The sequence below is a fragment of the Acyrthosiphon pisum genome, chromosome A2, assembly GCF_005508785.2.
Source record: "Acyrthosiphon pisum isolate AL4f chromosome A2, pea_aphid_22Mar2018_4r6ur, whole genome shotgun sequence".
NCBI classification, from domain to species: domain Eukaryota; kingdom Metazoa; phylum Arthropoda; class Insecta; order Hemiptera; family Aphididae; genus Acyrthosiphon; species Acyrthosiphon pisum.
The window spans coordinates 1,603,090-1,625,812 of NC_042495.1; the positions used below are offsets into that span (position 1 = coordinate 1,603,090).

The 22,723-nt window shown below is 32.6% G+C and overlaps 1 protein-coding gene across 2 annotated transcripts in view; it reads right to left on the bottom strand.

Annotated features, from left to right (window-relative positions):
• Window positions 1–210: 210 nt before the first annotated feature.
• LOC100161017 overlaps window positions 211–22,723 on the bottom strand; it is a 129,428-nt gene continuing 106,915 nt past the window's right edge. For both annotated transcript variants that reach the window (XM_029490501.1, XM_029490500.1), the window contains exons 3-5: window positions 18,696–18,913; window positions 12,062–12,456; window positions 211–3,713 (exon numbers count right to left, since the gene is read on the bottom strand). In XM_029490501.1, the coding sequence (XP_029346361.1) occupies window positions 2,711–3,713; window positions 12,062–12,456; window positions 18,696–18,896 (1,599 nt within the window). In that variant the 5' untranslated portion in view covers window positions 18,897–18,913 and the 3' untranslated portion in view covers window positions 211–2,710. The remainder of the gene's footprint in view (window positions 3,714–12,061; window positions 12,457–18,695; window positions 18,914–22,723) is intronic.

A 22,723-nucleotide genomic window follows, 5' to 3' on the forward strand; every position in this document is an offset into this window, starting at 1 on the left:
AAGTGGAAAAAGTGAACAACATTTCGCAGAGTACCTTATCTGTACCACTCCACACGACCCACCGCTGCACTCATCACAATATTAAATACCGTCATATAATTAATTAACTAGCCTGTTAAAATTCGATTTTTACAAATAACGATTAACAATTTTATTTCGTATAATGAAATAAAAAATTGTATGTGGTCTCATGCAAAAAAGCATTAAACTTAAAAAACTACAACGATAAAAAACAGTGAACATTTTTTTTTACGTTGCTTTGTTGTGATTTTAAATTTTCTAAATTATATTATGCATAGGTAGGTTCAGATGAAACAATCGCCGCGTGAAATCATCGTTCCTATTATATGTTATGTGTACCTATATGGCTATATTATAGTATATATTATTATATATAAAACGTACATTGCGCATTATACGGTCAATAATTGTTGGTATAATATTATAAATACGAAATATCTATCCATGATAATAATATTATGACGTACAACGCAGTAACGATTAGCGGTGGGGGCCCGTCAATGTGCAATAATTATTATGTATATTGTACTAAAATATATGATTAGTAATGTCCGGCGAAACGATTATTGCGGATAATATATTATAATAATCCGTACGCGTTCACCAGCTACCTGTTAACAGCACCACCGCGTGATTTCGATCGTGCGGCAATAAGGCGTATTATTATTATTATTATTATTATTCGAATATTATAATCTTGTGCGGGCACACCGCAATATAATTATTATTATAAGCATAATATTATTAAACCGACACGATGACAAGTGCGCACAAGTACAACGCGCACGTCTGATGTAAGTATAATTACCACGGGGTGACACCTATTATACGAGAAGATTATGTGCGGTTTGTATAATTGTAATATTATATGATGTACGGGGCGATTCATCGAGCATGAGCATCACCCCATTTGTCTTCTTCAATAATGCAGTTATTTAAATTAATATGACTTTCGGAATTTTCAAATATATACCTGTAGGCACCTATTATACATACCTACCACTATAATATTATATTTTTGTTCAAATTCTCGAGATTTTTCGTATCAACTAATCAAGAAAATACAGACTCCTGTTTTTCAAACGACAACTCCCCTATTCTACTGTAAATTATTTAGCTGATATTTTTTTTCTGAAAACGTCGACGTATCAAAACCAAAATCAATCATAGTTATATTATTCTAAATATAATTAATTAAAGTTATTGATTTATGTAACTTGGTGTTTACTAAGGACAATAGGCCCACCACGGACCCATTATCGTAATGGGTTTGTTAGATAATACGAGTGGCTATGGTAATTTGTAAATTGTGGTAATGTATATTAATCTATCAAAGTTTGAAATTTATAAATATTGTTGTCCATGTATAATGAATACAAACGATCCAATATTGTATCAATTTCAAATTTTGGACTAACATGCTAGGTGAATCGCTCTGTACATTGACGGGCTGATGTATGACGCAGTATATTATTACTACGATATTATGCGATATCGTCGACCATAAAATATATTCGGCGTGCGTGTACCTTAAGTCAGCGAATCGATTTCAACGATTTTCCCCGTATCAAATCTCGTCCTCGTCGTACGCACACCTCATCGCTTATACATTATACATCAGTACATCACGCCGAGGGACGACGTATAAGTAATCGTATACATAAATATGAATATATTTTACACAATATTGTACGGGTATCGAGAAATTAGACGTCAGTTATTACCGCACGAGAAGCCCTATTCGTACGACGCACAGTCATCGGATTTAAACGCATTGGTGTGATATCATATCATCATTTATCATTCCATATTTATAAATTCTTATATAATTGAAATATTATACGGTTCTCATAAAAAAAATATCGAGCTCTCATGCTCTCGTGCCTCGGTGGTGGAATTTTTGGTTATACGATCGTGTAAGACGTACACTTTTTGAATATGGTAAAAATTATTTTCTAAAAGAGTCGAAGCATTATGAGAGATTCGAGTTATTGTGCAGATTCGTAGTAATATTAATAATAATAATAGTAATGATAATAATAATAATCTATACGAGAAGTGTGATTTTTAATGTTTGAAAAATATTTTTATCAAATAGATACTAGGAACACCTACACCTGCAATAATATAATACCATTGATTATAAAGTATAAACGGGTAAGTAATATAGTATTTATAATCAATTTACGCGTGGATTTAAACGTGCAGCATATTGTGTTTTTTGCATATATAAATCCGTATACCACCATACCAGTAATTATAGATGTCATCTACCTATAATACGATGAAATCAATTATTCTTGTCGTCGAGATAAATTATATGGGCATACTTGCATAAATCATAAAAATTTTCGAAACAACTGCGATGAAAAAAACAAGACCGTTCGAGATAATAACTAAAGTCTGCAGGCCGCGGTGGGGTGGACGATGCCGGGGGCGTGTGTGTGTGGGTGGACGACGTCGGGGACGTGTGTGTGTGGGTGGAAGATGCCCGGTATAATATGTGTGGGTGGGGATCGCTTACCGGGTAGATAGTATTATTGTTTGGGTACATATTATTATTATTATAAGGTTATGTATATGCATAACATTGTAGTCCACATTGTCAACATGATAACAATATGTCGTAATTAATCGTAATATAGAGTTAATTACATAGGCGAATCGACCGGCACGAGCGGTCTTATAGCTATTTGACGAACAGATCTTTGAGCGACGAACAGATGGACGTGTCGCACGTGCGGGCGGGCGTGCTCGGGTCGGCGGACGTTTTGGCGACGGGCTTGCCGCCAGGCGTCTGCTGCTGCTGCGACGGGTGTTCGTGGTGCTCACCGTCGGTGGTCGGCGACGCGTCGGCGCTGTCACCCGACTTCTTGGCGGCCAAGAAGCCCTCGATGGCCGTGCCCAACACCTCGGCGTTCACCACCGAACCGGTGGGCCGGTCCCACACCACTACGTCACCACCGTTGGGCGCCGGTTTCTTGTCGGCGAACGACGATGGCGGTGGCGGTGGTGGCGGTGGCGGAGACAGCGGTGTCGTGCAGTGCTTTTCCGGTTTGCAACCGGGCGACGGATCGATCAACAGCGACACCTTTGGCCGTTCGTCGGCAAACGTCACGACGACGGGTGACTTTTGCACCACGTACTCGCCGCCGCCGGCGGTGGCCAGACGCTGTTCTGCACACTCGGCGTCGGCCCCCCGCTGCCCCGCCGCCATCGACACAGCGGTCGCCGTCCGGGTGGACATTTTCCTGAACCAGTTCCTGGTGCTGTTGCCCGCAGCCGCTGCCGCCATGGCCGCCGCCGCACCTATGTTGGCCACGTCCACGCTGTTGGACCGGCCTGTCCGGAGCACGTCTCGCCGACGGTCGCCGCCGCTGACGTCGCCGACCATGCCGGTCGGCAGGCTGTCCGTGGTCTTGCTGCTGCCCCGTTGCCGCGGGCCGCCGCCTTTGGTGGTCGACTGCAACGCTTTTGTGGCTGTCGACTTCAACGAGTTCATTATCGACAGCAGATCCGTGTTCGTGCACACGATCCCGGACGATTGGGCCGCAGCCGTTGACGACGACGACGGTTTGCCGGCCTGCGGCGTCAAGTTGGGAGGCAGCTCCGATGCGCGTCGCCGGGCTGGTATGGGTGGAGCGATTTTTTCGCACACGTCGATGTTGGAATACCTTCTGGCCTCCTTGAACCTGGAAAAAAATACGAGAGAAAGTGTTAAGTGTTAAGTGAAAGTGTTAAAGTATATTATAATATGGCTAAGGGGCGCGCTGACCGTGCCCACCCACCCAGAATAAATTGGAGGGGGGGTGAGCTTGCATCATGAAATTTGAGTAAATAGTAATTTATAATAATGATAATGCGTAGGAAATATAAAATATGTGCAGAGTGTGAATATACACGGCTTTATATAATATATATAATATATGTAACAGAAATAATATTATGTTTTCACCACGGACTAAGATACACTATCTTAGTCCGTGGTTTTCACAGAACGCAGACACGACTTATAATATATTATCAAAAACCATATCGTTGTACGTAATTGAGCCAGGCACGGATTCAGGGGGGGGGCTATGGGTGCTCGGCACCCCCTGTCGTCTAAGCCACTAATAAAATAAATTTGTATAATAATCTAAAATTACATAATCTAAAATATAAAGGTGTAACCATTTTTTTTTAAATTCTGATCGGAACGATGTGTGGATGATGTGGTTTTTTTAATTTTTTCTTTTTTTCTGTCATCGCCGTATTTGGGTCAGTACAATACTGCTTCGATTTTCTTCAACAGTATCTCGATCGATGGGAGAGTGAATCTAGTTGGTTCATTCAGAATGTCAAAATTTAAAATTGCAATAGTTTTAAAAGCGCCGGGAAAAATAAAATACAAATTAAGGAAAACGGGAATTTTTAGCAAAATAGGGTTTCGACGAAATCAATTCTGGTTCTTGGTGTAACTCTAAAACAAATGACCAGCTATATGAAATTTTCACTGAATGTTTATATTAGAATTTTCTATACACGATACAATTTTCAATATATTTTGATTTGTTTTGAACATTTTTAGTTTCCTATTGTATAAGTATTTTTTTCTATGAATGTCAATAACATTTTAAAGTTAGAAAATGTATTAAATATTATATATTATATGAAACATTTTAAAAATGCAGTCACATTTTTTTCATATAAGCATTAGTACCTATGTTAGTACCTTTATCAAAAAAAAAAAATATCTACCGGAAAGTTAAATTAAATTTTTACATCGTTGTATATTTTCTGGATTTCTCATGTAGGCATGAGTAGGCATGTAGCGATTTTCTTATTTTCTTGTAATTTAAACACGAATACTTGTAGATATACTTAAAATTTACATCATATATTTAACATCTTATCAATTCCCATACTTGATAAAATGTACAAAATATTTTGAGCCGTTTTGAGCTGTTTATGGACATTTTAAATTTTAAACGCTCAGAACCGTGTTTCTTAAACAATGATATTGTATCATTGAATTCAAATTTAACATCATCCATTAAAGACTATACAGAGATCCAATTGTAACCTACTGTAAAGCAGAGCGACACCCACTTGCCCATCTTTTTTTTGTGCACCCCCTGTTAAAATCTTCTGGATCCGCGCCTGAATTGAGCTACATACTGAAGTACCAGGGAATTATTTGGAAATTTAAATAACAATATTTATAAAAACATAGAGTCGTATTCCATCGCGGCCGTCGTTTAGCTCTAGACATTGTTTTTCGTTTGAATTGTAAACAGCAGCGCGGCATTATCGTTTCGTTATTCTGGACGGCTCACATATTTTGTTTACTCGAGCATTTCGGATTCTGCAAATAATTGTTTTGGTGACGTTGACGATTGATGAGGACCAATACGTTTATCGAAGCCGATCTATTATAGTTGTATAGTTATGGTAAAAAGTCACGTTCCGGGCTTATTTTTTTTTTATATAAATGTGTTGGACGGCGCACTGTGTAGGCAATTTAGGTACATTGCGGTATGGGTGAACGGTTTAAGACTATTATTTATGTTACACCGTAGTTATTGATTATTGTTTCGTAATAGAATTGTCCATTTCTTGGTATGAAGTTGTATAAGCTACTTAACTACTGATTTTAAATAGCAGACGAAGTAGCCGAGCTCATTTCAAAAAGGTTTCCGACACCGTATCCATAACTCCGTCCTAATCCCCTTATCTCTGACCAGCATCCATTAGCCTTTTAGAAAATACTCCACGTCGCGTAAAACATGGCGCGGAGACCTCTTTAATGGCCGGCGTAATGGTATTAACTTAGGTCCCGTCAATGTAATGCCCCCTTCGTCACGCGTAATGTACGCTTTATCAATTATTCATATCATTAATTCATCGAACAAATTTACATACACAGATTGTACAGATTCTCAATATTATATAAATATAAAACCAGATATCAAAATGTAAGTGATTTCTTATGATTTTTACAACTCAGACAAATAATGTGTATTACGAGAGTCGAAAAATACAGTATTTATTTCACTAATTGGAGTGTCTTAAAAAGAAAAAAAACATTGGCTGCTACAACAGTTGTACGCCTTAAATAATTGTATCAGACGCTATTTTTTCTGGGCACCATTGTATACAGGCTACTGATAACAATGGACAACGCTACAAAGATTTAATTTAAAAAAGCGGGAAAGTAGATAACTGTTCTGCCGAACATCGAGATAGAGGACACACTGTCATTGAGTAAGTCAATGTCGTAATGATGTGTTAATTTTAAATTCAACGAAAAAGGATTCTGAGCGAAGACGGGGTCTGATAGTCTATATTACTAAGTGTAGTGTATGATGTGTTTATATTGCTATAATTGTAATAATTTATTTTGGTATTAGTTATACAGTGGGTTGAATTAATTTTTGCCGAAAACATTGCATTTATTATATTATTAATAATAAATTCCGTACAATGGTGTGAATAGATTCGCGTGGTATAAAATATAATCAATAGCAAAAAATAAATCCAAATTCAAAATGTTTTGAACATAATATAGTTATTGTGTTGGTATATCAAATATATAATGATCAACGTAACAGTTTCAAGTCCTCACAAATAATATTTTTGAATTACAACAAAAAACTACAGTCACGTTCTTTTTCGTTTAAATATGTTATCAATTTAATCCTAATTTGAATTTAAAACGTCTTTATAAAAAAAAAATGTGTAAAAACATTTTTTAGATTTTTGATTTTAGTAGAGGAACTTTATATTAAATATTGAAACTTTTTACTGGGTGAAAATTTTTTTTACTGACATTTATATAAAATAAAATAATGTAAAATGTTTATAAATAGTTAAAAAATAGAGTCAAAATATTTTGAAAATTTCATGATAATACAAGTAAGTATGGAATGTTTCTTCAAGTTTTTACGATTAATACTTTTTGAATCAGAACAAAGAATTTAAACTCGTTTGATGATGAGTAATCGTTATTTTACGCATGAATATCCAATTTCGTCAAAATGTATATGATATTCAGATGCTCCTATAAAATATTTGTGGAATTACGCTAAATTTAATAACAACTCAACTCACGAAGAACTTTGTATTACATTTTTAAGGTTTTTTACTGTGCAGACATTTTTTTTAACAACGATTATTGATAAAAACTAAAAAAATAAAAAATCGAAAACTGCACAAGTCCATAATAAGTCCCTCACAATGATTAAAAATATTTTGAAAATTATTCCGTATATTGAAATTTCTTATACATATCAAAAAATAAACATTTAGTGACAATTTCAAATAAGAAAATCGATTTTGTCAAATATTTGTAATTAATAAAAAAGAAAACAAATACTGTGAATATTTTACTTTTAACCTCCCGAAGTGTACAACTATATTCATTTTCTTATCAGAAAAGACTTCTCAGTCGAAAATCTGAGTATTTTTGTTGCTTCAAAAGGCGATGACGGACAAAAAAAAACACATCACTGTAAAATCAATACGTTCAGCGGAGCGCTCAGAATCTAAAGCAGTGATTTACGAACGTCGAGCAAATTTTGTGCAGCGCGTGACTGGACAGTCGCGGGTCGTAATAGAAACAACGCATGGCAACGAAAGAAAATTGAAAATAGTAATTATTACGCGAAATACGTCATAACACACGCGTGTTTTTCCTTCGAAATTCGCATTTTTCGTTTTACGAAATCGCCACGCGTACGACCATGTCGTTAGGTATCTAAACCCATATAGGTAATAACCTAACCGCATCAACCGCAATAGCGTCGCGTGTGTATAATCCGTGGACCAGCGAATATATTTCGTCTTTCGTATAATTATACTATTAAAATATATACCACGCTCGGTAACACCGCCGACGGTAACGATTCGCACGAGCCTATACAGATAGTTCCCTCGTTTAACCGAGCAATAATCGAGCGCAGTGTAAATATATTATAAAGCATCGCTCTGCCTCCGAGCCGCCGCCACAATCGTTTACACATTATTGCCGTCTTATCGCGGCCATTAACCGACTCCCGCACCCCTAACACCCCCCCCCCCCCCTACAAACGGATTTATTGAGTTCGGTTTAGGGCGTTAATGATTATTATTATTGCGATACCATAGCAGCTACAACTACCTATATAGGTTCACGTGCGGTACACGGCGGACGCATCACAAAATATTGCCATAACAAACACGCTGTCCGTCGAAGTGAAATATTTCTCGGCGAATTTATACTCTCCGTTTTTTTTTGTTTTGCTTTGTGTTCAATTGTTCGGAAGAAATAAAAATATCTGCGTTCATCTCTTCTTTGTTCGTTCGAAGTTTAAACCGAAAGTAAAAAAAAAAAAAAAAAAATGGTTTTCTTAACAGAAATATTTTTTTCTCCGTTGAAAAGTTACGGGTGAAAAATACCGTGCTATTATTTTATCGCATGCAACCGCATATCAAAGAGATTGCGGTACGTTTTGCTTTGGTTTTTTTTGCGTGTTGACAAAACGGTATATATTTTCCACTAGATTACAGATTTACATCCCGCCACCGCCATACATGTATATGTGTAGTAAGTACCTACCTAGTGCAGGGGGGGGGAAATACGCAAACATTTTAAATTTTTATATTTTTATAAATAAAGGGTTGATAGTATCGCGAGAGACATAATAATATTTACTTCCGTGCCACATTTATATCTTACGGTAGTCGTGGAATATATTTATTAATTATTTCATTGAGAGTCTTATTACACTACAATAATACTCGATGGTAATATATCGACTTAGTAATTTTTTTCATTTCGTCTAAATTATATTTCCAACGATAATTCTGTTTATTCACCGTAACTATGTGATGATTTTAAATTATTTTTCATTTTTAAATGTATTTTTGACAGTTTTTCCCTTAAAAACGAAAACATACATAATATATGTATATCACACCCTGTATTATACTATACGAGAAAATGTTAGGAATCTAACTTGATAAAAAGAAATAAAAATATTATTTCTCTTTCGAATTTTTGAAATGAATTCCATGTATAATGTATATATATGTAATGTGTATATTCCATTCCGTGTATAGAAACTTTGAATAGAAAACGTTGAAAAACTCATTTTACATTTATATAATATATAAATATAGTATATATTATATACTCCAACACCGCACTTTTTGCGTTTATTATAAATTTGTTAGTAATATTTTTATGTGGAAAAACTTTTAATGACAATTATACTCGGAATGTTTTTGTACGCAAAACTTAAAATCATAAAATAATATTAAGGATATCTAAGTTTTTACCACAAATAGTAATATGTATATATGACACATCCAAGTATATGCGTCTTATTATAAATATAAGTTATTAGTTATAACTATCGTTATTATAATAATCAGTCAATTTGATATTAACTATACACGTGTACATAACTATATTTTGTTTTTAAAGTTTTACTAATAAAAGAAATGTTTAAGGAAAATAAAATCGCATTTCTTTTTGATATGTAAACGCTCTAGGCATGATTAAATTAGGTACATTCTAGACATTTTTGAATATTGTTTTTACAGTAAAATTAGTTTTATATTTCGCTTTCAAAAAATTATTCTGTTTACATATCTTAATTGGCTAAATTCAATCAAAATCAATAAAATGTTCCTCTTTGATTAAAAAAACATTGTATTTACGGTTTTCCTTTTTTATTTTCTGTTTTTATTAGGCTATAAATATTTAATATAATGATTAATGATAATCTTGAAAAAGTTTTTTAATTTTGAAATTTGCATAAGAGTTTACTGTATATGTGTATATTATTAGTTCTGCTTCTGGAGACATAAAAACAATGTCTTATGTTGATAAGATATAAGTAAGTTTGTTAAAATACAATGATTTAAAAACTTAGTTCTATTTTGCTGATTTAAAGTTTTTCAAGCGTTTACATATGAAACATTATTATAATGTCTAACAAACTTTAATATATTACAACGTCAAATTAAGTATTAGTAAGGTAATTCGGCTGTGTTCAGTAGAATAAATGTATTTGTTTTATTATTGTTCTTACAGTTGAGTTATTAATGTGCTATAAATAATTGATAATTCATTTCAAATAAAAAACTCATTTATACTAGTTGAATTTAAAAACTGCAGGGTTGTTATTTAAAAAAAAAAAAAAAAAAATAACGAAAAAAAATCGTAAAAATTTGGGTGGCTTCTATAGTTCTACAATAGCTGCTTACTATGGGTATATACTAATTGCGGTCCAGGTTTTTTTAGCGTACATACGAATTTTGACCTAAGTGTTTTTTGGGTATTTAATGATTAAAAATGTAAAATATAAAAATAAATTATTATTATGGAACTTAATTTTCCTTTCTATATTTATACAAATTTTGTACTTTAGCATCATAATTATTTAGCCTTTATTTTCTATAGGTATGTTTACTGTTTATTTAAAAATAATTTTTGTCATTGGTATATTTTTAAAATGTTTGTTTTATGTTTTTTATAAAATTAATATTAATGCACGATGCACCGCTAAAAGATTATTTGATATTAATTTTTTCATAAATTCAAATTTTGTTGGTTTATAATCGTAATTATTAAACAGCCAATGTTAATAAAATATGTTGTGCATAATATCTGAAATTGATAAAAATGATCTGGTACTTAAATATAGCGTACGAAAATCTGGCTGCAATTTGGATTACACGTTTGCTTGTACGCATCTAGTAAAGGCAGCTCAAAATTATACTTAATTAAATGGAAAATAATTTTGTAATTGATTATACGAAAATAGAAAAAATGATTAGGATAATGAAAATCACAATCTACGAGAACCATAAATTTACATCGAGTAACAATACAAATATTATTCAGGGAATATATTTTTACTGAATATGCAGTTAGGAGTTTTTTACTAATAGATTTCAGATTTGTAGATAATATGTTTCGTAGATAATATTAATTTTGAGAGAGAGAGAGAGAGAGAGAGAGTCTGTGTTTAATATCTACTTTCACAAGTGTTCTTGAAAATACACAATTATTAAATGAAAACGTTGATGAGTAATATAATATACATAGAACTCTAGTTTTCAATACAATCACGTAATGCCGACTATACATATATTAACAATATAATGTTATTCATAAAGTTTATATGCTTTCGTAAATATAAACCCACGATAGCACTGTGGGTATGTAATTTTTCTCATTGGTTGTTAATGAATTCAATTGACGTTTCGAAACTTCGCGGGTTTGAAACACAATTGTAAACAATACGGTAAAATATATTAAATATGTATAATAAAAGGAATGATCCATTTAACTGGCTACAGTAATTCTTTTTGGCGACTTGAAAATTGAATGATTTTATAATATAGTTTAATGCATTTATACATTTTACGAGGTACCCCTTGTCACTTCACCCCACTTAAATAAACTGCTATGGGTCATAAATAAAAAAAACTATATTTTGTACTTATAATAATGATGATTAAATAACATCGACATTTTTGATTAATATTTTCTTTCGGGTTACAACAATAAAAATAATATTTTTTCATTATAAAATTATTATTACCTATAGAAATTGTTAAAAAAAAACAGTATAATTTTCGGAATAAACTGGCTGATAACAAAAAAAGTAATGGACACAGAAAACGAGTGTTAGCACTTAGACGGATCATTTAGTATATAATAAATTATAGTTGAATGGTTTTTTGTGGATTAGTGGATTGAGTGTTCAGTGACATATTTAAAACTTTTCACACCTGTATCCATGTCATGCACATAATGTTATCATTATTGTTATATACTTTATCAACTTGTGTATCCCTGAAAATAATGATTCAACTGGCTCACAATTTTGCTATAATAATGTGTGTACTTATTTAAACTATACAAATTCCTTCCATACAACGATAAAAGTTATTAATAAGAATTTCACTTAATCTTTCGATTGCTTGGTTATACATATTCTATCGTAAAAATATTTACACAAAACTTATGATATTAGGCATAATATTATACTGCGAAATCGTGTACCTGGACATTTGCTTGTTTTCGCCGTCCATCGACTGGAGCTCGCACATCTTTTCCTTGTCCTCGGTTTGCCACATCTTCATCCTGACCTTCCGCGCTGCCTTGATGTCCGCTATGTCGTCCATGATGTCCAGCTGCAAGTTGAACTGGCTACCGGTGGGAGACGGCGTGGCGCCACCGGCCGAGTCCCTGCGGTTTACCCTCGGACCCTTGCTGGGGAAAGCTGCAATTGATTCGCGCCTGTTGCGACCAAACAACGGCATGGGCGCCTTGGATATTGTGATGACCGAATGTCGGCGACCCGGCGTGTAGGGCCCCGGGGCCTTGGTCAACGTGGCCAAGAACGCCTGTTCCCTGGCAGCCGCACCGGCCGCTCCTTGATCGCTCAACCTCCGCACCTGTAGCAAAACCGCCACACAAAAAACAGGTACAGTATAGACAGAGACAGCTTATCCGAAGGTGTACCTATCCGTCATGGCTTGCACGTGACGGGATAGGACGTGATTCATTCTTTTTTTTTCAAGCGCACAACACACTTGGTAGAAGGATTTCCCAGTGATATTTTACTGTTTATTTTAACCTGTCTATTTTGACGGCTTTAATGTTACAGATACACAATTATGAATACACGAAAAAACCAGAGCTAAAATTCCTACGGGTGGATCCACCCCGTCACCCGCCCTCCACAAATATGTGACCGATTGTTGTATATTATACCATAGCTGCTTTTATAATCATTTATATATAATATATAGGATAGTGCATGATAACCGAACGCTTGCTGCAGGTTCTGTCAGAAATTTTACTCACGATTTTTTTTAAAGATATTTTTTTATAATTCTTTGGGGAAATATTTTACTGCCCTTCTTTTTATTTTTGTATCCTCGTGTATTATAAAATGTCTGTTGGTGAACTACTATCGATTTCTAAGTTTTCTAAGTTTCAAGTGGCAACTTTTACGGTTATACATTTAATTTCATATAATCTGGAGCTAAATAATATTCTCAGAATGTTTTGGTTACTATTTAAAAATCAAAAGTTCTTAGTTAGTAAACATAATAATATATGAGCTAACAAAATAGGGAATACAATATAAAGGTTAGATTTGTGCGGATAATACATTTTCCAAACAGAAAACTTCGAATAAAGTCAACATTTTTTGAAATATCAAGTCTTCATTGTTAAAACAATCTCTCTGTTTAGTATACAAGTTTTATGTTAATGATAATATATCAAAACTAACTATGAGGAAATTTACCACATGAATAATTAGGTGACATATTAAAATAATATAACGAAAGCGGTTGAGTACACGATTGTGGTTCGACATGCATGCTGAAAAAATCCGGCCTATATGTTACAATAAGCTTATCGTACAGGACAATTTGTCGGAATATTGGCTAACAAACTATTAATTTTTAAGAACATTTATGACATAAGACGTTGAGAAATTCGCAAGACTGATAAAAAAAAATAGAGTGCATGCTAGCTTTTATATAATATGTATAACGCCACCATAACATATATTATATAAGATTAATCGATTAATGCAATCTCTTATAATAATAATATGGGTAGATACTTCAATAATTATAATAATATTATATTGAAAATAGGTATTCATATTTTATTTTTATAAAATGTAATACTCTGCAGTGTATTCCGACAAGTTAATCCGACGGTACTCCGGCCCAACAATGTATTGTTATCTTATAAGAATGTGTCGGATTACCGAAATAGATTCTTGTACTATATTTTATATAGATTCACAGTGCACGCTACTGTAAATATGTTGGTTAGTAGGTATACTGTTTTATTTATGAATTGAACAAAATATTATTGATGTTACGCATACTTATGTAATTATTTAGAAAAAACAAAAACGACCGATTTTGTGCGATAAAGCAGTGTAAAAAGTCTAATTTGTATCCATATACAATTATTATTATATTCGTGTCAAACAACCACATTTATAAAATTTTTTGTACGAACATTTTTTTTTTTTTTTTATTGAGCTTAAACCCGGCAACTTAGGCCATTAGCTATTTTTGTTTTTTGTTAGTAAGGGGGAGGAACACGTATGTGGTACGAACAATTATAACTATATAAACCTATACACATAAAATATATAAATGTAAATATAATCAAGAGTTTAAACTGTCAAGTGATCAAATAATAAATAAATAAATATAGGTAAAATAAACAATAAACACGAGTTAGAATAGATAGAATTGGTTAATAAATGTCAAATTTTACCTTCCCAGTGTTTCACCACTTTGGTTGCATCCTGCACGTGCAGGCAGAAAACCTGAAGCTCACGCTAAAGGTGCACACCAGAATTTCTGCAACCCCAAACAACCAACATCCATATACAATAGGTTTATTGATTTGCTCAAATCGTCAAGCTCGGAGATATCATACTTTATTGATAATAATAAAGTTTGATTTAATAATAATAAATGCACGCGTAGGTAAACGTAACCTGCAATACAACCAATATAACTATGGTTGCATCATTTCACTAACATTTATGAAACCCCGCAAACGATCAATCCCTGGTGCTCCCCTCGTCTCGTGTTGTCCAGAATGTCTGAAGTGATTATCAAAAAAACTTAGGGTCGGTCACACAAACGTATCACATTGTTTCTTAATGGCCGAATGAGGACGCCCCAAGGTGCACCTCCTGTGGGGATCATATTGCACAAGCAAACTTGTATTCTCTACACTTTTTCACTGCCGACAAACCGTTCGATACGCTCAGGATAGAGGAAATTTAAAAGCTTCCACAATCATTGGCCGTATCGTTCAATCAAGACTTTGGACTCTGCCTTAATCTAACCTTAAATTTATTGGCATTGATAATTTTTACACAATACATACTATATTGCACCTATCTTTTAACGAGTTGTTTATATCATGTAACACCCATATGTATTTTGTCAACGGAAAATTATTATGCATAATCTGTGTGTAAATCAATATATTATTATTCAAGTGTCAACGTTACATATCATATAAAATCTATTCTAAATTATAATAGTATAATATAATAATTTATATGTTTTACGTAAGACGTTTCAAAGTTTTGAAAACTAAATACATATAAATTTGAATTTAATTAGTTTTATTTGGATACGAAAATAATGTAGATGTATAATAATTCGTAAATATCAATCCATACACAATATAGTGTTATTGACTAATACCACTGAGTATAGAAAAATGAAATTATATTATAAAATAATTATAATTGATTGATGGTCATTACTCATTAGGTACCACATTTATTATATAAACATAATATACCTATATGTATAGTTTATATATGTATAGTGCAGTGGCGTAATTTGGTCATTTTTGTGGGGGCGGGGGATGACATTTTTTAACATTTTGCCACCCCCCCCCCAAAAAAAAAAAATTATTTATTATAAGCACCTTTCAGTGCAATATATTTATAAATAGTAAATATTAAAATTAAATAACAAAACTCCACACGAATGATTAATTTAATATCAGTACCTATATCACAATATCAAATTATGAATTATAAAACTATAAAATTCGAATGCCAATTGCTGATTGTAACTGTAACTTATAACGGATGTTCGATTACCGAATAACGACGAAAATAGGAAAGTCACTACGAAAATTCCGATTAAGTGTACAAATCATTATTAAGTTATTTTTTGTTCAATACTTCAATGGGACGATAGTCTTTAATCTAGATAAAATAATCTGATAATTATCGAGCGTCGTCGATCCACGAAAAAATAATACTCTTATCACTCTCATAATTTTTCGGACAACTGCCAGCTAGCTGAGGCATTTGATATCAATAATAAAAAAAATATATTATTAGATAAAGAAATACATACGTAAATGTAGTTAACCAGTCTTAAAAAAAAGGTCATGGGGGGGGATACGACACCCAAATCCCCCCCGTAATTACGCCACTGGTATAGTGTATATACTATAATCGTATGCAAATATTCGTATTTTGGTGTAATTATTTCAAGGACAAAGCTTCGTTAAAAATATGTTCCAAGATGATATCCGGGGTGCAACTTAAACAACATTTTTGTTGTTGCAAATATATATACTATTATAAATATATAAATTAAAACAACAATCAATCAATAGTATATTAGCTGCATTGTCGTGATGGCAAGGGAACAACTCGAGGGTTTGTAAAAGTGAAGAAACTTTTTTTTTAAACAACGAATAAATACAATTTCAAAGTATCATGAGACGTGCTCTGTTGAGTCAAAGTCAATAAAATGCAATTAATACTTTACCTAATCTGCACGATTAATTAGTATTACAACAATAATCGAAATGTACCTAATATAACTACATGCACGAGTTGAATAATATCATTGTTGTAAACAATTCGTTTCAAAACATCAACTTTTTTAATCATACTATTATTATTTTTAATTATATTTTAAACGATAACAGTTAAAAGGTAACTAAAATAATGTTAAACTCGAATAACAATAATAATTATAATAAATCATCATTTATACCAGTTTTGTATTAGGATTGGTGTTGACGCCATATTGAATATGAATATCATTATACTACGTCGTCGTAGTTAACAATGTTGACATACATAGTTTTACGAACTTGAAATAAAAATAGATATAATTTATGGTATAGTTTTACTATTAGAGAGATAGAAAATCATGATTTTAAAACATTTGGAGATCCACAGTAAAACAGTTACGCGGGCCGTGATTGGTTTTACCACACAATTACTCAAGTATTTATTTAACGATAATGGAATTACTAATTTAACTTGTAAGCATGCATATCATATACAATGGATTCCGAAGCTAAATATAATACAAATAAAATGGTTTAGGTTCATATTGTAATATAATTCATATGTAAAAAAATTGAACTGTCCCGCAGCCATGGTTATTTAATTCAATTCGAAAAAAAAGTAAAAATCGGAATAGTATTTGATATTTGATATAATTTTAAATTAATGTTTATAATAATATATAAAAATATTTTAGTTTCTCAATGAATGAGTTTTTAAAACTAATTTGAGTTGCAGTCTTCAAATAACGTTTTGACAAATAGCCATTAGTTATAATATACTCGAACGTGATTTTGAGAAATGATTTAGTGAAATGAACTAAGTAATTTTTTCATACTATGCATATTTGTATCAATATTATAGACTGTCGATTCCTCACAATACCCATTTTCAGGACCGGATTTTCCCATATTTTACTTCTGCGCTAATAAAAATAAAGCACTCCTATATAGGTATTGACGGAAAAGGGCGAAGACACGCATCCCATTTATTTTAAACATGGGATACGTTTGTCATCCATTTTTTTTTATACCTACCTACGTATATGAAAACGTATTACAGTTTAACTGAAAATCATTTAAAGTAAAAAAAGTATATTGCTCCATTTTTACCGATTTTGTAATATATAATTTATAATCGTAATAGGGGAAAGAAAAGAAGACATTTAAAATTTAAATTGGCATAATTTTAAGTATTATAGTTAATAAAAACCGGGGAAGTAAGTCTGCTATGTATTGAGTGTGTTGAGTGTACCTTGGCAAGTGGGCACCACTCTGCTGTACATTAGTTGTCGAGTGGATTATGTGCGCAATTTATTTTAATTCAATGATATAAAATTATTGTATACGAAAAACGATTCTGAGTTGAGACGGTTTGTCGGCTTATACTACTAAGTATATAATATTTTTATGATATTATCGCTATTAAAGTAATTTATTTTACTACCTATTAGTAAATACAGTAGGTTGAAATAATTTTTTTACGCAAACGTTGCACTGGAAAATATTATTATGTATATACAATATAATATAATGATAGGTAAGTATACTTAAAAAGAATCAAGTATCCACAAATAATATTTTTAAATTACAAAAAAATAATTGAAATCATTATTCTCTGTTTAAATATCTAATTTCGCCCAAATTTGAATTTAAAATATGTATTTAAAAAACTGGGTGTACATAATTTTTAGATTTTTTGGATTTATTAAGAAATATTGATGAGGGTCTTTTTTTTGAATTTACAATCCTTAACTATAATAACGGAACATTTAGATTTTAAACTACAAATTAATTTGCCAATTTTCAATTTGATACATTTTGGTAGACTTTTTTTTTTAACATAAATATATTTTTGGGATGGGTAATTTTATCCCGTGTGCATCGGCTTATCGCCTTATTTATTACTTGGTACCTAGACATCGTACATTTGTGAATTTACTAACAAAATAAGAAAACTCAGTTTAATTCAAAGTTTAACACTTAAATAACTGATTACAGCATTGTAATATAATGTGAACAATTCGTCTTTAAGTCAGATTAAATGAGAAAACCATTCTGCAAGTTAAATTACATTTTTCACGATTAACCACTGTAAGTTAAGTCCATAATTAAAAATTAAACAAATAAAAATCTGAATATTCTGAAGGTAATATTTTACAGATCATATAGATGTATCTTATATACTTATTATCTGTTACATCGGCTGTACTTATGTTATTGTTAATTTCGTTTAGTATGGTTTGTATAAAAAAAAATGTTGCTGCCGATTATGAAAGAAAAAATGAATTATTTAATAATTTTTATAAATTACTTGACTAGCAGTTATTCCAGATGTGCATTGCGGTGTCGGTAATGAGCGTTTCCGCATGTCTCTAAAAGGTGACAGGAAAAAAGGGTCCTGCGGAGGAGTATCGGGACATCCTTGCCCATTTCCGGCCACATCATCTATATCTTCATCTTCTTCATTAAAACAGTTTTCTTGATCCACCACAATTACCGGCTCAGATTCCATTTTGGTATTGAGGTTCTCTGAAAATGAAAAGGAAATTATAAAATTTAATAACTGACTTGCATGTACCTACATTATAATATTCATATAGCTTATAATGTAAATATAAAATCAGTTAAATTTAAAATGCGCTCGGCACTCGGCTGAGGGGTATTTATGCGTTTAAAGAGATTTTGTAGCTTTTAGACGATCCAATAAATACATAGCCAGCCAATTTCTTGTAAATAGTTTATTTACGAAAGGAAATAGTTCAATAGTTATAGGATCTACGGAGGAAGCTAATTTAGCTAATAAAATATTATTTATTTTTGCAATTAATATGCTCTATAATTTAATTTATATTTGAAAAAATCAATGAAATGTAGTAGTTGTACAGTTATATGTTTAATAGAGTAACGATATTTACAATCATTTTCATCAGTAGGTGTTGTCAAAAAGTAATCATAGTACAAAAGAAATAATTTTTTTTTTATGATTATTGAAAGTGTTGCCTAAAATAAATTCACAATGTTATTAATTAAAGAAGTTTTCATTTTTAAAATTACTTATTATGTAAGAATCATAAGTGTTAAATATATTTACATAAATAATTACCTCTATGTACTTATTGTACCTACTTATTGTAAATTTCTACACTGATAAATATTTAATATAAAACATGTACCGTCGTAAATACACGATCGCAGTAAATCGTACTTTTAATACAATTTTTTTTTTGCTTTTAAGTAACCATTGTTATATTATACAAAGCTATTTCATTCGATTTATTAATCACGTTTGTGACTGTGTAACGGTCGACCGATTTATATTCACAAACTTCAGACTAGTTTTTTATTCTTATTTTTTTTTTTAAAAGACCATTTATCATACTGTGTAATATTGTTATAATAACGTTTTTGAAATATCCCTTCAGGACGCATGGCCGAGTAAAACGACACGTTTGTTAGGTACGATTAAACAGTGTTATTTGTATTTCTCTAGGTGCGTTGGAAAACTGTGGTATAATAATAAAGGCATCCTAGCTAGAGGTACTTTATCAACATGTTGGTTTTGACGTATGTACAGAAGTGTTACATTGCATGACGACTAGAAATTGTTACCTAAATAATAATAATATCAAGCGAATAGAGTCGAAATTATACGCTGCGTGGTAAAATAAAAATGTCTTACTCAATTTTTATTTATAAAACATTACTTTAATTATTATTATTATGATTTATGTCTTGTTTAATCAATATTCTTGGCGCTAAATCATTAAAAAGAAAATTATCTAAATATTATAATAATTGTTGTGGTCATGGTAATATTACCAGGCAATCAGTTTTTGCTAATTCATAGATTTTTATTTTTAAAAATGAAATATTCCGTAAAAGTGCGTCGTAAAGTTTAGATCAAAACAATCTATTTTTTTTTAAATTGAATTACTATACTCATATTTTTACTGGATGACCATCATAAGTAATGTATAAATATTTATTGAGAAAACAATATAAATCAAAATTTTTTAACAGAAGGCTTCAATTTAATCGTCTATAGGTTTAGTAGGTATAAATAAGTATTATGGCTTACACTGGTGTTGATAAAATCCAAATATTGAATAAGGAAATACCGAAAACACGCTGTAAATTGTTATGTTAAAAATACCTTTTATGGTGACTTACGAAGAAAAATTATTTGTCCACCATATTACTTATTCAAAAAAACAAATATTCTGTTATAAGTTATAAATAATAGGGATTAGGGGGAATACATTTATGATTTATTTTTGGGTGGCTTTCTCGCTCTAATCGTGGCAATTCACTGGAGTGAATTGAAGTGTATCATAACTGACATCTGTACCCATACTATTCAAATTTATTTTTTTTATCGATACAGCTGGCATTTTGTTTCTTCAAATTGACGAATAAAACAATTCGGCAATCCACGCTCTTATTCATAAATATGTATTTTATTTTTTTGAATTGATTTAAGCTTCTCAAAAGATCTGGCTTATATTTTGAATGACCGTAATCTGTTAGCGATAGTTGTTGCTGTACAAGTTCTTAGCCGGATACAATTTTTCATTAGCAACGAAATGAAATGTAACGAGGAAACTGATAAAATATAAGGATTTATCCTGGTATTATCCAAAAGGTTAAAAGGATCATCAACTAATTTAATATACGAAAAGGGCGAAAACAGTGGCTGTCTGACGTCGTGGATAATTCTGAGTGTTATTTAATTGCGTTTCGTTGGCGGTAGTCGGATATTAAATTTATGCAGACATCGCTGATGTGGTAAAGCTGTGTAGTTTTCCAAAAAATCATTAAGTTGCATATCACGCACGGTCATTGGTGTATACACTCAACACTTATCTAACTAAACCCTTGTGTTATTATATAACAGCGATATCATAGCCCTCCACAGAAATCGGGGTATTGTCAGCTGGTAAGAGGATGTCGATCATTAATAAATATTTGGAAGTCGAAAAATGTGCATGATTCGTATATATCTACCGATTTGTTTTTTTTTGTGTGGAAGTATTTTTCATACATCTGCCTCTACATTTATACAATATAATATATACAATATATATTACAATATATACATAAACCATATATGGTTACATATAGTATACTCGTGTTCTCAGATCCTCTTTATGTATTGTAAATAATAATATACGTGTATTGAGCGCACATGTGGATTTGTGTGTACTTTAACTTTGTGTTTGTTAGCACTCAGTAAATAACAAATAATCCACTCTGACAAAATCTGTTTATAAAAGATTAAAACGTCGGAAAAATGTTAACAATTATATTATAGACTTCTATTTCCTATTTGACATAAATCGATAAATCTAATATCTAATATATAAAATAAAGTCTACATTTTAGATGAGGACTTTATGTCTGTTCAAATATAAAAGCGTACCTATGGTGACTGAAATATTGTAACGGTACACCACTAACTAAAACAGTCCTTTTCAGGACTACACAATATCGACTAATCATAACGCGCCATATAAGTAATCAAAGTAACCAGAACTGTATTACTAAATATGAGTGACTTCAAAGTGGTTAACGACTTAACAAAGCACAGCCATAGATAGGGGAGATTAGGACGAACCTAACGAAACCCTCCCCATGGCTGTAACCAAAAAACCCAATAAATAAACCACAAACCCGTACCGACAGTAAACACAAGCATTACGGCGGCACACACGCTAGTTTACTAGTCGGTACGGCGCACGGGATATATACCGGTCGTTTCCCGACCACAAGATCATCTTCAGTCTTCAATCAACATTACCTCTTCTACCAGAACACACCAGTATCTCAGTACGAAGAACGAAGACAGGAAGACCACCGAAGCGAACGACGATTAGCTGCAACCAGCAGTTGGGAAGCCACATCGCCGGAGACGCCGAACGAACCCACTCCCTCCGTACGGAGCGAAACCGCAGCTAAACAACTGCCAGAAGGAGCAACGACGGAAGCAACGAACACCCGTAGTCCAACGGCTGCATCGACGAGGGACCGAACAAGGACCGGCGTTGCAATCCACAGTCCAGACTCAGGGCGACGAACGAGCCGGCGACAGAACACGCAGTTACGTCCCCGATCTCCCTCGGCCGCTTTTTGAGAGCCTGCCTTCCCGGGTCCGATTCACGATAGCAGTCGCTTCATAGCTAGACACTATCCGTGGTCGACCCCCCATCCCTCGCTGTATGTCATACAACCATACCCACGACCCATATTGTTAATAGGACGGCGCTTATAGCCCGTCGTGACGGATCGCCTTACCGACAGCTCGCTATCCAGCCCGGCTGTCGTGTTAGCGGACTTACCTCC